This window comes from Antennarius striatus, chromosome 5, assembly GCF_040054535.1.
Source record: "Antennarius striatus isolate MH-2024 chromosome 5, ASM4005453v1, whole genome shotgun sequence".
Taxonomy (NCBI): domain Eukaryota; kingdom Metazoa; phylum Chordata; class Actinopteri; order Lophiiformes; family Antennariidae; genus Antennarius; species Antennarius striatus.
The window spans coordinates 9046310-9061731 of NC_090780.1; the positions used below are offsets into that span (position 1 = coordinate 9046310).

Consider the following 15422-nt stretch of genomic DNA (forward strand, 5'->3'; position numbering starts at 1 on the left):
TCTGCTCCATTTGCAACTTGACTGCATATTAGCAAGTGCCCCAATATTGAACTGACAGCTGTTGCTCCTCAGAGAGGTTTTAATTGGCTAACTTGTGGATTGTAGTCCGCAGGCCAGGCACGTCGATCAATTGAAAAAATTTATTTTAACAAATTATGGATCAAATATGTTGGTAAATATCTTGTTTATAAGAAAAATAGAAGTTACAACAATAATGATGGTGATGATCCCAAACTACAGATGCAGTAAGTGCATAGCCATTTATGCACAAGGGACAGATGTCCCTCACATTTAAATGGTCACACACAGTCCTTTCAGAGACAGTGTTTAGAATAAATCCTGAGGAAATAAAGTTTGGGTGGGTAGCAGATGGATGAAGGTCCATTTGTGTTTTTGAATGATGTCAGAGCATATCTGTGTTGTTTTGGCTTTAAAGGCCAGTAGGGAGGTTGGTCTGTATCTGACAGCATAACCACTGTTGTTTAAATATTTTTTCTTGCCAGGTTATGAGTAAGTGTTCGTTCAGGTGCCTGAAGAGTCAATGTGAAACATGAAGCTGAAATGTCACTGATTCAGATTGATTCACACATAACTGCAACATTATCTGTCAAAAATCTCATAGTTATGTGAGATTGCTAATGGAAACAATTACATTAGCAATTGTTTATAATGTTTAAAATACAATCTACATTTTAACTATGTACATCATATTGTAACATCATTCAGACATCTGAAAAACATTTTTTGCTCCAAATGTTACTGTTGTTGGGTACTTTGGTACTTTGAAGTGTGTACCTGTAAGCTCAGGTCCAGTTTTCTTACATTCACAGAAAGCCTAGATTTTTCCTGGCACTCGTTTTGGTAATGCAGATATTTTATTGCATAATTACTTTTTTGGATTTTAGCGAGGAACTCCCATCAAGCCCAGTTAAACAGTAGTGCCCTGTGAAACCAGGACACTTTTGGCCTGTCAGACTTGGCTTTTGGCTAATGGCTTGGTTTATCAGCAGCAAATCCCAAAAGAGAGTGCAGCCTCGTGCTTGTTCAGGGGCAGCTTTTGTCCAATACAAACTACATCAATCTTGTGCCTGACTTTACTTGCTCTCAATGTTATACATAAACTGTTGATACTGGCTTAGATGAGCAAAAACAGAATGATAACATAGACATGATGTCTTACTAATGCATTGGTTTCATTGGAGTTTGATTGTGTAATCTGGCAGTCACTTAACCATATATGGGGAGATCTGTCACTTTGTGTGTATGTATTAATCACAATGTACACTTATCTGTGTATTGTTTCTTTCACCAAAAGAAGCACATTTCCTCCTTAAATTTCACTTCTATATGAAATGCTGTAACTTTTTCATGTGATTGTAAATGGGAATTGCTGTCTATGCTAAGCATAGACATTTTTCGGAATGTGGTGGATTGGAAGCACTGAATTGCTTTTGATTTCTTGATTAATGCATTACATGAAAATGCCTGTCATTGGTATAATGTGTTTGTCAATGGGTGAATATAAAAAGTATTATAAGGTCCATTGAGTATGAAGGAAGAGTCCATATAAGTGCTGGGTCCATTTACAATGTAAGATTTGATTTTTTTTTATTATACATTTGTAGCATGTACTTAATTACTTGTAGTTAGTAATTCTTGCATGACGTCACAACTTGACTTTTTGCATTTCCTCATTTCTGTGTGTCAGGGGCTCTAAGCTGGATACAGTGGAAGTGCTATGTTTTAGAGACAGAACTCTACAGGGAAACCGTTCCGTTCAGCACAGTCTCATCTTCCACCTCAAACTACCCGAGATTCCCTGCACCTCAGGTAATATACAGTCCTTTATGCAAGATTACAAATATGTGTGTGTGTGTGTGTGTGTGTGCGTGTGTGTGTGCGTGTGTGTGTGTGTGTGTGTGTGTGTGTGTGTGTGTGTGTGTGTGTGTATTTAGCCCCACTCACACAGAAGAATGACTGGTTTCAAGCTATTGTGGTGAGGTGACCAGGTAGTATAACACATGCGGCAAGCATTGTCAGTGTGCTACGTGTGTTGTATTATGCAAGTGGGTTGCACAGGATAATTATTTTGTGTGCTTGTAACATGTGAGTTTAATGATGATGTCAGCTTGTATTTACAGTGTGCTTAACTATTATTATTATATTATTATAGGTAATACATATTACATACCTTTATTGCTGATCTTGTCCTGCACATCCTGATCTCACTATCCACAATCAGGGCCATCTCAGACATCAAATATGTTTGTATTTTCCTGGGTAGGTCACCTCATCCAAAGCAAAAGTCAACATTTTTGCTTTACGGACTTTTTTTGCTTTATAAAAAAAGGAAGAGTGTTGCATGACTTTTAGGAAGGAGTTAAGACAGGCTCTGTGTGGCAAGGAGGTGCTTCCAGATGACTGGAAAACTACAGCTAATTTGTTCAGGGAGATAAGTAGGAGAGTACTTGGTGTGTCATCTCGAAGGAAAGTAGATAAGGAGACTTGGTGGTGGAATGAGGAGGTACATGAGTGTATACAGAGAAAGAGGTTAGCTAAGAGGAAGTGGGACACTGAGAGGACTGAGGAGAATAGACAGGAGTACAGGGAGATGCAGCGTAAGGTGAAGGTAGAGGTAGCAAAGGCCAAACAAGGGGCTTATGATGACTTGTCTGCTAGGTTGGACAGTAAGGAGGGAGAGACTGATCTATACAGGTTGGTAAGACAAGAGAGACAGAGATAGGGAGAACGAGCAGCAGGTTAGGGTGATTAAGGATAGGGATGGAAGTCTATTGACAGGTGCCAGTAGTGTGATGGGAAGATGGAAAAACTACTTTGAAGAGTTGATGAACATGGAAAATGAGAGAGAACAAAGACTAGAAAAAGGACCAGGACCAGGAAGTACCAAAGATTAGTCAGAATTAAGTGAGGAGGGCATTGAAGAAGATGAGTGGAAAGGCAGTCTGTGTTGATGATATACCTGTAGAGGTTTGGAAGTGTCTAGGAGAGGTGGGATTAGAGTTTCTGACCGGGTTGTTCAACAGGATCTTAGATAGTGAGAAGATGCCTGAGGAATGGAGGATTAGTGTGCTGGTGACTATTTTTAAGAACAAGGGAGATGTGCAGAGTTGTGGCAACTACAGAGGAATAAAGCTGATAAGCCATACAATGAAGTTCTGGGAAAGAGTAGTTGAAGCTAGACTAAGGGCAGAAGTGAATATTTGTGAGCAGCAGTATGTTTTCATGCCAAAAAGAGTACTACAGATGCAGTATTTGCTTTGAGGATGTTGATAGAGAAGTACAGAGAAGGCCAGAGGGAGCTGCATTGTGTTTTTGTAGATCTGGAGAAAGCTTATGACAGGGTGCCCAGAGAGGAACTGTGGTATTGTATGAAGAAGTCTGGAGTGGCAGAGAAGTATGTTAGAGCGGTGCAGGACATGTATGAGGACTGTAGGACAGTGGTGAGGTGTGCTGTAGGTGTGACAGAGGACTTCAAGGTGGAGGTGGGACTGCATCAGGGATCAGCTCTGAGCCCCTTCTTGTTCGCTACGGTGATGGACAGGCTGACAGATGAGGTTAGACAGGAATCCCCATGGACTATGATGTTTGCAGATGACATTGTGATCTGCAGTGAGAGCAGGAAACGGGTGGAGGAGAAGCTAGAGAGGTGGAGGTTTGTCCTGGAAAGGAGAGGAATGAAGGTTAGCCGCAATAAGACAGAGTACATGTGTGTGAATGAGAGGGACCCAAGTGGAAGAGTGAGGTTACAGGGAGAAGAGATCAAGAAGGTGGAGGATTTGAAGTACTTAGGGTCAACAGTCCAGAACAATGGAGAGTGTGGAAAAGAGGTGAAGAAGTGTGTACAAGCAGGATGGAATGGATGGAGGAAAGTGTCAGGTGTGATATGTGATAGAAGAGTTTCAGATAAAATGAAAGGAAAGGTGTACAAAACTGTGGTGAGACCAGCAATGTTTTTTGGTCTAGAGACAGTGTCACTGAGGAAAAGACAGGAGGCAGAGCTGGAGGTAGCAGAGATGAAGATGCTGAGGTTCTCTTTGGGAGTGACCAGGAAGGATAGGATCAGGAATGAGTACATCAGAGGGACAGCACATGTTAGAGGTTTTGGAGATAAAGTCAGAGAGGCCAGACTGAGATAGTTTGGACATGTCCAGAGGAGAGATAGTGAATATATTGGTAGAAGGATGCTGAGTTTTGAACTGCCAGCAGGAGGCCTAGAGGAAGACCAAAGAGGAGGTTTATGGATGTTATGAGGGAGGACATGAAGGTAGTTGGTGTGAGAAAAGAGGATGCAAAGGACAGGGCTAGAGGGAGGCAATTGATTCGCTGTGGCGACCCCTGAAGGGAAAATGCCGAAAGGAAAAGAAGAAGAGGCTAACGTTATGTAGCGTACTCCTGTAAATAGATATCAAATCGACTCTCACCTCCATTTATCAAGAAAGGCCCGTCTTGATGTTATCTTCACAAATATTTTCTCATCCCCACTCATTTCCTCTGTTTTTTAAATTTGTCACTACAGAGTGATTGCTATGGCAATTTCCTTCAGTCATTTTTTCCATGGCACAGCATTTCCAGAGATCATGAGAGGTGGTGCAGTCATTACTTTGTCAGGTGGATTTTTTGTGATTTTCAAACATTTGTTGGTAAATTTTTGAGATTAAAATGTTAGGAGTCTTTAGTTTATAGGTCATTAAAATATTTTTTTTCTTATTTATCAAGCCACACTGTATTTCTTCATCAGGCCTTTATCTGTTGGACAAGGGATTTTAACCATTGGGGACTGTTTGGTACCAAAAGTGACATTTTTTTTGTTTTTATGTTTTTCTCTCCCGATAAATCAGTCAATTACAAAATCGTCTGTGAGCCCTGTTTTAAGTTCCAGTGAACATTCACACACACACACACACACACACACACACACACACACACACACACACACACACACACACACACACACACACACACACACACACACACACACACACACACACACACACACACACACACACACACGCGCACAGAACAAAACATAACATACCATGGCATACACTACACTAATATTCTTTTATGTTCTAAAATGTTTGCAATTTAATGAATGTTAAAATGTTTATATGTTTAATAAAATACATAGTTGTATAAAGTTCTCTATTTTTGTTCGTCATGCACCGGACATGTTGCCATGGCGAGGCGCATACAATTTTATGACATGATCCGTTTTGGACCATTAGCCAATGTGTTCATAACCTTTAAAATTCTCCTTGTACCAAAAAGTAATTATGCATTAAAATTAATATTATTACCAATTACTGGCATGGTCAAGGTTGTAATATCTTTATCAGAAGTATTTAACTATATGCTAATTTTTTGAAATATGCCATATTTTGTGTTTTTCCCATTAGAAGAAAAAAAGGGTTGTAATGGCAAATTCCATATAGACATATATAATAACAAAGAGAAAACTTTATATCTATGGATAGGTCTGAAGTAATGGAAAACATCAGATGCACTGAAAGAAAAAAAACATTTCTGTATTACATTTTTTTTTACATTTATGAGATGGCAATTTTGTGACCCAACGGGTTAGGTGTTTGTAGAAATTCTCATTTTAGCACAAACTAATAATGCATGAAAGTTAATAATCCTACCAATTATCGGTATGGTCAAGGTTGTAATATCTTTATCAGAAGTATTTAACTGTGCACTAAGTTTTGGAAATATTCCACATTTTGTGTTTTTCCCATTAGAAGAAAAACAGGGTTGTAATGGCAAATAATCATTTAGACATATATAATAATAATAATAATAAATTATATCTATGGATAGGGCTGAAGTAATGGAATAGATCAGATGCATTGAAAGAAAAAAAAATCCATATTACATTTTTTTTTACACTTTTATGAGATGTCATTTTTGTGACCCCAGAGGTAAGGTGTATAGCCATTTTAATTGGTCCCCAAGGGTTAAATGGTACCAGAGGGATAGCTTCTTGAGATGTCTTTGTTGAGCTTGACCTACATTTTGGGTTTTAATGAATTTGCAGTAATTCCACTCAGGCAAGAAGAAATGATTCAGGTTTTCTGTTTGATATTTCATGTCCATAAATGGAGTTGTTTTTCAAGGGATAAATTATTGTACCTCAGCCCAACATTTCAGGTACAACAGGCTAAGTTTCGGTCACAGCTAAACATTTGTTACTCCTCAGGGGTGAAATAGTCTTTATTGTGTCAGAATAACTGTCATATTGTCTTGTATTTAACTCAAGTTCTTTTTTTTATGCCTCCCATGTTGATGTGACTGTTTATTTTACACTGCATTAGTACAGTGACATTTGAGCATCTACTGTTACCATTATAGAGTAAACAAGGAGGTCTTAATCACCGTCTGATGTAGCATCAACTGTAGGAAAGAGAGAAGGAAGAGATGACATGAAAGAAAATATTTTATTTATTTTGAGTAAATAACTGTGTAGCCCTTACCACTTATTTTTTTATTTTTTGTTTTGTAGCATGTCCAAAAAGTGTAGGTTGGGAGAAGAACCCTAAGGGGGCCATGGGGCCCAGAATGGTTAACCTCAGTGAATGCATGGACCCTAAAAGGTAATAACAACAATATAAACATGTCCAAAGCTGAGAGTAATTAAAAAAAACATTTTTTAATTCAACAATATTCAATGGACTACAGTGTTTTTGTTATTTTACATCAACTGGACAGTTCATTGTAAACAGAAGTACATAATTTTCCTTTATCCTGTTTATTGTATTCTTCCATCAATGGACACATATTTTTGAGCTTTACCTTAGTCATACGTGTCTTATCTGTGGCTATGGATGGTATAAAACCGAGCAGCACCTTTTATGAACAAAGATTCTCATCACTCATCTCCTCTTTCAGGCTTGCAGAGTCATCAGTGGATTTGAACCTGAAGCTAATGAGGTGGAGGTTGGTTCCGTCCTTAGACCTGGACAAGGTGGTTAGCACAAAGTGTCTTCTACTGGGAGCTGGGACTCTAGGCTGCAATGTAGCTAGGACTCTCATGGTGAGAACACATTGATAAATAGATTTACAAATAGAATCTGACAGCATTTTAGGGCTCAGTCGAACAGGGTAAATTGCTGTTGAACTTTTTAAGGTTTTGTATTGACACAGCAACATTTCAAAAATGATCCCGGTACACCTGAATCCACAAAAAATATTGAAACCACTGTAGGGTGTTTCTCAGGCCAGTGGTTTGTGGTGTAACCTTTCAAAGTTAGCACCATAGAATAAAATCACAGTAGTGGTACTTCAAATCCTGGCTGGAGGAGTGTCCACACAACACCACCTGTATTCATATTCCCTCTGGAGAATTAAACCATGAATAAATCAGAATCTCCAATTAGTTATATACTAGTTTGAATGCAAAATGGTAAAAAAAAATTAAAAAGCATGTTAAGAAATACAATAGTCACACCTGCTGGTTTAAAATATCAATAAATGCATCCCTCCCTTAGATGTTTCACATTTTTGTTACTTTATACATAATGATCAATATGATTTGAGTTTTGTTACAGGATTTGCATAAAAGGCTTCTTTTATGTTAAAGTGAAAACTAAGGTTTACTAAAGGCAATTAAAGTTTCGGAAACTTCGTCACTGTGGGAGGAATAAAGGTTTATCTTACAGATATATAAGGATAAGTGAAAGATGGGCAATGTTCATGCCCTCATGTCTGGACTTGGTAGATACACCTTTGACTGTAGTCACAGCAGTTCTTGTCTCACTCAGACTGGATCATTCAAAGGCTGCAAATTTTCTCTATTCTCCTTTGCAAAACAGCTCAAGCTTTCAGTTTGCAGTACGTTTGCTCGGTAATCAAGGACAAATGTTAATCTTAAGTCCACCCACGAAGTGTCAATTGGACAGACATCTTGGCTTTGGCTTGGCCATTTCAGAATAGTCACCTCGTTGTCTTTGAAATATTTCTGTGTAGCTTTTGTTGTTTGCCTGAGGTTGTTTTTTTGCTGGAAAATAAACCTTCTCCCAAGTTGTAGTAGAGACGGGTTATCTTACAGAAATGTTGTCTGCATATATGCTCCCTTTGTGGTGATGTGCAGCATTTGGTGTTCGCCAAAGCCTCTAATCTGATGGCCAAAAAACTTGATTTTAGGGAATATTATGTAAACACAATATAGTTTGATTAATTACATTACATTGTAAAAATTTGTTTTCAGTTTAACAGGAAAAAAACTTTCTATTCAAATTCTTGTCAAAAAAGCCAAAATGTTCATTCATTCATTCGTCTTCAATACCTGCTTCTTCAGCTGTTGTGGGGTTGCTGGAGCCCATCCCAGAGGACATGGGCCGTGAGGCAGAGTACACTACTCCTACTCAGTTGTATTGCAAGTTATCTCCTTATACAGACCAGACACAAAATGCGTCTCCTGATAACTTGAGAAAATTTTTTTGTGGCTTTACTAGTTTTTAAACTTTCTAATAGTAGGATCACCTAATTTTTGTTTGAAACTTTCCCATAAAGTTTAGCCAGTTATTACGTCAATACTTATTTTGCAAGAAGCCTGTAGGTTTAGAAGAAGTATACTTTATTAATCCCCAAGGGGAAATTACATGGTCACTCAGGTATACATTTTTGTGTTAGTTTTGTGTTAGTTTATTTACTGTTAGTGTTTTAATTTTTATTTATTTTCACATTACATACTCTTAGTTTGAATTCCATCTCACAGTTAATGTTTCACACCATCTTCACATCTGTTTATCTTGATATAAGCTAAAATAAAATGCTTTCTACAAAGTCTAAAAAAATGAGCACTTCAGGTAATGAGTTTTGAATATTTCCTTTATTGTGAAAATTTAAATGAAATTACTTCAATGGGAAACTATCAGTTTATCTGATCTCAAATTCATATTCATCACTTATGCACATTTCTTGCTCAGCAATTACCATTCAGATGGCCTACACACTCATCCCTCCAAAATTTATGATTTAAGACACAGCCTCCTGCTCTGAAGCGGTTTGAAAAATGCTGTTTTGAACATATCTCAATAGATAGTCGCAATTTTTTTTCAAGATAATTCAAGTAAAGTTAATAATGTTTCTCCTTTTTTCTTCAGGGATGGGGAGTGAGACACATCACATTTGTTGACAATGCAAAGATCTCGTATTCCAACCCGGTTCGACAGCCACTCTATGAGTTTGAGGACTGTCTTGGAGGAGGGAAGTCCAAGGCCATGGCAGCTGTTGACAGACTCACCAAAATCTTTCCTGGTGTGGTGAGTTTCAGAAGCCAAATAATTATGGGTTCACATACGTGGAATGAGTCTCTTGGTCAAAGTGAAATTGGAAGCATGTATTAGAACAAGAATGTCTTTAGTTAACCATCACTGTCTGCATCATCTCAGTTTATCAGTGGAAATTTTAATTAGAATAGCTGTGAATTGAACTACATGGGACATAGTAAAAATGTTTCTGCAACTACCATGATTGTGGTTTATGGGATGCATGGAGGAGGATGAAGCTTGTTTCAGTCTGCAGCAGTCAGTAGTGGAGTCTCAGCAGACTAGATGGTCTGTATGGAGGAAAGAGGCTGTTGAATATAGGGAGACAATTCCCTCCCAAATTTAATTACGACTTATACTTGACATAAATAAACTTCAAGTACTCAGAACCAGAACAAAATGTTTATTTGATGTTCTACAAGTAATGATAGTCAGTTACTGACTAATATATGTTTATTATCTTTGTATGCAAGGATTTCTCTGGAAAACTGAGTGAAATCATATCATTTTAAATCTGTCTTGGTTTTTCTTCATATTATGTGTTCGTAGATTTCTTACCTCAGTGTAACCTGTCATTGCTGTATAATGGACTGACCTGACACTAATCTTTGGTTTGTTAATGCTAGCTTTATAATTATATCCCTGCTTGATTAGTCATGTTTGGGATGTGAAAACCAAACCATGCAGAAAATGAGGCATCTTGTTTCTCACTTATTAATGAGGGATGATTGATGATGGGTCACTTTGTTAATTAATCAGTGGCTTCTCTGGGGGGCATATTTGCTTTATTGCTAAATGAAAAATCAGTCAAACACTCACAGCAGGCCTCTGTTTTAGTGTGAAGAAGCAAACCCATCATTTATTAAAGCACCGGGAAACATGAACACTGAAATGCTTGTTTATGTAGATCGCAGGTCATGCTTGTTTATTCCTGTGAGAGTTTTGAAGTCCCTCATGACAAGGTCACTGACTTTATTTTTGTCATATCATATGTCAGCATTAACGTTCGGATTATGGAGACTAGGGCAGTTAAATTTTTATTACCTACACCTACCTAGATCACACTGTGGACATGCTTATTGCTGTGGTTGGTAGTCTGTCCTAGAAATAACACAAACCAGTTAAAGTGTGGGCTCCTGTGCGTGTTTTTGGTTTGGTGTCTGCAAAAACAGTGACATTGTAATGTCACTGACTTTGACATAGATAGATTTTTGACGTAGATAATGTCAGCTTCCACATTGTTCAAGTAGCCATGAGGGCAATGCATATTTTATACTCCCTTTCCCAATGGTTCCCAACCTTTGAGACTTAAGTTGAACTTTTTGCTTTCCTTTCCTGAAATTGTGCTTTATTATATGATTTTAAGGTACATAAAACTAAAACAATATGTTTTCTTGAAGGTTGAACAATGTAATAAAATATATATGTCTGTCTAAAATGCAAAAACAATGCATCGTATTTTTGATAATCTGACAAACCATTTATCTTTGGAAGCAATTGTACCTAGAGGTGGGTCTGCTGAAGTTATTAAACAGAGGTGGGAGTATGTGTTTGTATTTTATTCACTTTTATATTCTATTGCTCTATGTCTTTGTGGAACTGCTTCAGTATTTCAGAGATAATGTTTAAGATTAATGTTCCTGAAAGAGAGAGAGATTCCTGTGAACCTGTTTCACCAGACAGAGAGGATTATAGCATCTAAGACAAGAAAACATTATGTGTCATGCCATCAACGTAGTTATGTCTTCCTTTTTGCTCTCTCTCTCTCTCTCTCTCTCTCTCTCTCTCTCTCACTCTCTCTCTCTCTCTCTCTCTCTCTACTAGTCTGTCTGTCTGTCTCTCTCTCTCTCTCTCTCTCTCTCCTAGTCTGTCTGTCTGTCTCTCTGTCTCTCTGTCTCTCTCTCTGTGTCTCTCTCTCTCTGTCTCTCTCTGTCTCTGTCTCTCTCTCTCTGTCTCTCTCTCTCATTCATTTGGAACAGAACAGAAAGTGAGGGGCAGACGTCAGACAATTGATGGATGGCCCTTAATGGATGGTTGTAATGATGTTAGTCGTATATCTAGACACTGTTTTTCTAGCCTTCATACCTGCTACATTGATACCTGTCCATCTATTTTTAAAACTGTAGTGGAGCTGTGTGTCTTCCATCTCTTTTCTTTCTTTTTTTTTGGGGGGGGGGGGGTGGAGCCTTGCACAGTTTCTAACAGTCAAAGAGGTGTCAGGTGGCTGAGTAGAATTCAATGACAAATTGGAACATAACGTGCAGAGAATGTTTCTTCTTTTCCTTTTGACCTCTCCCTTCAGGGGTCGCCACAGCGAATCAGTTGCCACCATCTAACCTTGTCTTCTACATCCTCTTCTCTCACACCAACTACCTTGATGTCCCCTTCACTACATCCGTAAACCTTCCTCTAGGGAGGCCTTCTGCCCAGCAGTTCAAAACTAAGCATTCTTCTACCAATATATTCACTATCTTCTCTGGATAGCTCTCCTCTGACTTTATCTCCAAAACCTCTAACATGTGCTGTCCCTCTGATGTTCTCATTCCTGATCTTATCCTTCCTGGTCACTTCCAAAGAGAACCTCAGCATCTTCATCTCTGCTACCTCCAGCTCTGTCTCCTGTCTTTTCCTCAGTGACACTGTCTCTAGGCCAAACAATATCGCTGTACTCACCATAGTTTTGTACACCTTTCCTTTCATTTTAGCTGAAACTCTTCTATCACACATCACACCTGACACTTTCCTCCACCCGTTCCATCCTGCCTGTACACACTTCTTCACCTCTTTTCCACACTCTCCATTGCTCTGGACTGTTGACCCTAAGTACTTAAAATCCTCCACCTTCTTGATCTCTTCTCCCTGTAACCTCACTCTTCCACTTGGGTCCCTCTCATTCACACACATGTACTCTGTCTTACTGCGGCTAACCTTCATTCCTCTCATTTCCAGGACAAACCTCCACTTCTCTAGCTTCTCCTCCACCTGTTCCCTGCTCTCACTGCTGATCACAATTTCATCTGCAAACATCATAGTCAATGGAGATTCCTGTCTAACCTTGTCTGTCAGCCTGTCCATCACCATAGCGAACAAGAAGGGGCTCAGAGCTGATCCCTGATGCAGTCCTACCTCCACCTTGAACTTCTCTGTCACACCTACAGCACACCTCACCATTGTCTTACAATCCTCATACATGTCCTGCACCACTCTAATATACTTCTCTGCCACTCCAGAGTTCCTCATACAATACCACAATTCATCTCTGGGCACCCTGTCATAAGTTTTCTCCAGATCTACGAAAACACAATGCAGCTCCCTCTGACCTTCTCTGTACTTCTCTATCAACATCCTCAAAGCAAATACTGCATCTGTAGTACTCTTTTTTGGCATGAAACCGTACTGCTGCTCACAAATGCTCACTTCTGCCGTTAGTGTAGCTTCAACTACTATTTCCCATAACGTCATTGAATGGCTCATCAATTTTATTCCTTCGTAGTTGCCACAACTCTGGACATCTCCCTTGCCTATCCTTAATCACCCTAACCCTAACCCTAACCCCTAACCTGCTGTAGCTTATGATGCTTGGGGCTTGTGATGACTTGTATGCTAGGTTCGACGAGCAGGGAATGTAAAAAACGTGAAAATTCACCTTAGGGGAGCTCAAATAAGGTTGCAGTGTTGTAAACGTCTTGAGATTTAGTATTTTGTCTAGTCAAATTCTGTCAGGTGACATTTACAGAACAGTTTGTAGTGTTGACACAAACATCTTTTTTATTTTGTCAACAGTCAAGTCAGAGTAGGTTGAAGATATAAACAGTGGATTTGTTGGATTGTTTAGAAGTGGTGTGTATATTTTCAGAAATGAATTTTTTGCATTCAGAATGACTTTTTTGTCCGTCGTTGCTGCAAGTTGATTTTGTGTACTGTGGAAAATTGAATATATTATAATTTATGCAGCCTGAAATCACCCCTCTAATGCTTAGCAACACTTGCGTCAAAGATAATGTTAATGCAAGATCCAAGGTCCAAGACTCCTAAAATGTTGAGTGTGAAAGAAGTAGATGTCCTCATTCTGTAAAAGTGGTGTTGCAATTAACATGCTTTTTTCTTGTCCTTGACTCTAAAATTATTCTTGACATTTCCATTTCACTCTCTGATGAGTCTGCAATCAATGGAAATTGTCACGGTAATCCAATTTTGGCAATGGACAATCACAGTTTTTGGTGGAATAGAAGAGCTGATTCATCGTTTCCTAATTTTCATCACACATCCATCCCATGGAACGTTAAGTGTAAGAAAAAGGAATGAGATCACTGAAGCACCTTATACTGTATAAATGAGTTTCCACATGCCTGTGTTAGATTTATTTGAAAAGCAAAGCAACAAAGGTTTGTGTGTCTTTCATTTAAATTTGACATTCAAGAATAGAAGCTTATCAGTAAGGTTAAGAAACCAAATGTGTCAGGATTTGGGCTTAGTGTATATCATGAAGACAAATTTACTCAAGTGTACAGGATTTAAATTTTTTTATTTGCAAGTCAAAATATAATAGTTGATATAGTTGTAGATATTCAGATATGGTGCATACAATCTTAAGGTGTGTCTAAGTGTGCACAGTCCATTCATCAAGGATCATGTCACCATCTACAGGTGAGGCAACAAAAGCCTTTTTGACCCTTTCAGATTACAGTAAATGAAGGGACTTACTAACAGAGACGACTTTCACTCAGGCCAAATGCCACAACTTTACAGTTTGGATGTCCAGAAACAAGAATAACAAATTGAAATAAAATAACACTACGGTTTTATGATGTGTACATTATTTTTCCGCACTATAAGGCGCACAGGACTATAAGGCGCACCCTCAATAATTTGTTTTATAATTTATTTCATATATAAGGCCCACCGGATTATAAGGCACACACAATAAAAAATAGATAAAATTTATTTGATAAACTGCAGCGGCTGTAGTTGTGCAATCCGTCCACTAGATAGAGCCGCGCTGCTCAGGCAGTCATGATTGCATTCATGACTTACTGACTACCTTTGAATAGCCCCTATTGTTATGTCAATAAGCCATTCTGAGCCTCATCAAAGAAACCTGATCACTTGATTACTTTGCCATCTTGGAAAGAGGTCAACACTGATATTAAAAAATCTGACATTAAAAACTGGTTAAAATCATTACGAGTGCAGTCAGTGCAAACAGAGCGGATTATTTCCTGATCTGAAGTTCGAAGCAGATATTTAAGCTCCGACTTTCGTCTTTGTTTATTAATTAAATATAGTTTTGATCGATCGGTAGTCCAGTCGGAGGTGAGGTGCAGCTATTTGCTGCTGTGTGTCCTAAACAATTGTTTAACTAGTTTTTAATGTCAGGCTGCTAATTTACTGGCAAATATGACGCTGTTTTACTCCTAGAACTGACTTTAACGTCGGTGTCTCACCGCCGTGAATCTCACTGCACGTTGGTGCAGACAGAATACACAAGCCTGAATGCGCCTCTCCGCCGCCCGCCCAGAGCTATCAACTACATTTGTAAATCAATTGCAGCACACTGAACACCTTTGTCTAGCAGTGACTCTGCTCTTGAAATTTCAGAAAAGTCTGCAAGTTCAGCTTTGAGGGTCTTTCAATCGCCTTTATGCCAGTTTCTCCGTGTGTTTCTACAGACTAATAGAATGGACCGTCATTAGAATCCAGATGATAGCACAATGGCATTTTTAAGACCAATTAAGTTTAAAGTGGGTTATTTCCGACGCCACATAGTTAGGAAATACTGAGATCAGTCGGTCAGTCAAACTTTATTAATAGAGTTGTTGAAAGTTCCTTATGTTTTGCTACGTAATCACCGGTGCTCCTACAGTCAGCTCTACCGTCTGAGAGCAGCTCAGTCAGAGCCGGGACTTCGGTGACGCCCCTTGACTACCGTTGTTAGGGGGCGTAGGTCCAAGTGCCTTGTGAGGGGACTCCTCTGGTGGTGGAGTGCAGCATGACTGGCGGCCAGACTGCCGGCTTTTTTTCAGCGATCATGTTTTTAACCAATATTACAGTATTTTCTGCACTATAAGGCGCACTTAAAAGCCTATAATTTTCTCATAATCCCGCAGTGCGCCTTATAATCTGATGCGCCTT

The 15422-nt window shown here is 38.9% G+C and overlaps 1 protein-coding gene across 4 annotated transcripts in view; it reads left to right on the forward strand.

Moving 5' to 3' along the window:
- The window catches only part of atg7 (ATG7 autophagy related 7 homolog (S. cerevisiae)), an 85623-nt gene that overhangs the window by 23083 nt on the left and 47118 nt on the right, over nucleotides 1-15422 (forward strand). For all 4 annotated transcript variants that reach the window (XM_068316317.1, XM_068316318.1, XM_068316319.1 and 1 more), the window contains 4 exons: nucleotides 1709-1830; nucleotides 6524-6614; nucleotides 6910-7054; nucleotides 9126-9284. In XM_068316317.1, the coding sequence (XP_068172418.1) occupies nucleotides 1709-1830; nucleotides 6524-6614; nucleotides 6910-7054; nucleotides 9126-9284 (517 nt within the window). The remainder of the gene's footprint in view (nucleotides 1-1708; nucleotides 1831-6523; nucleotides 6615-6909; nucleotides 7055-9125; nucleotides 9285-15422) is intronic.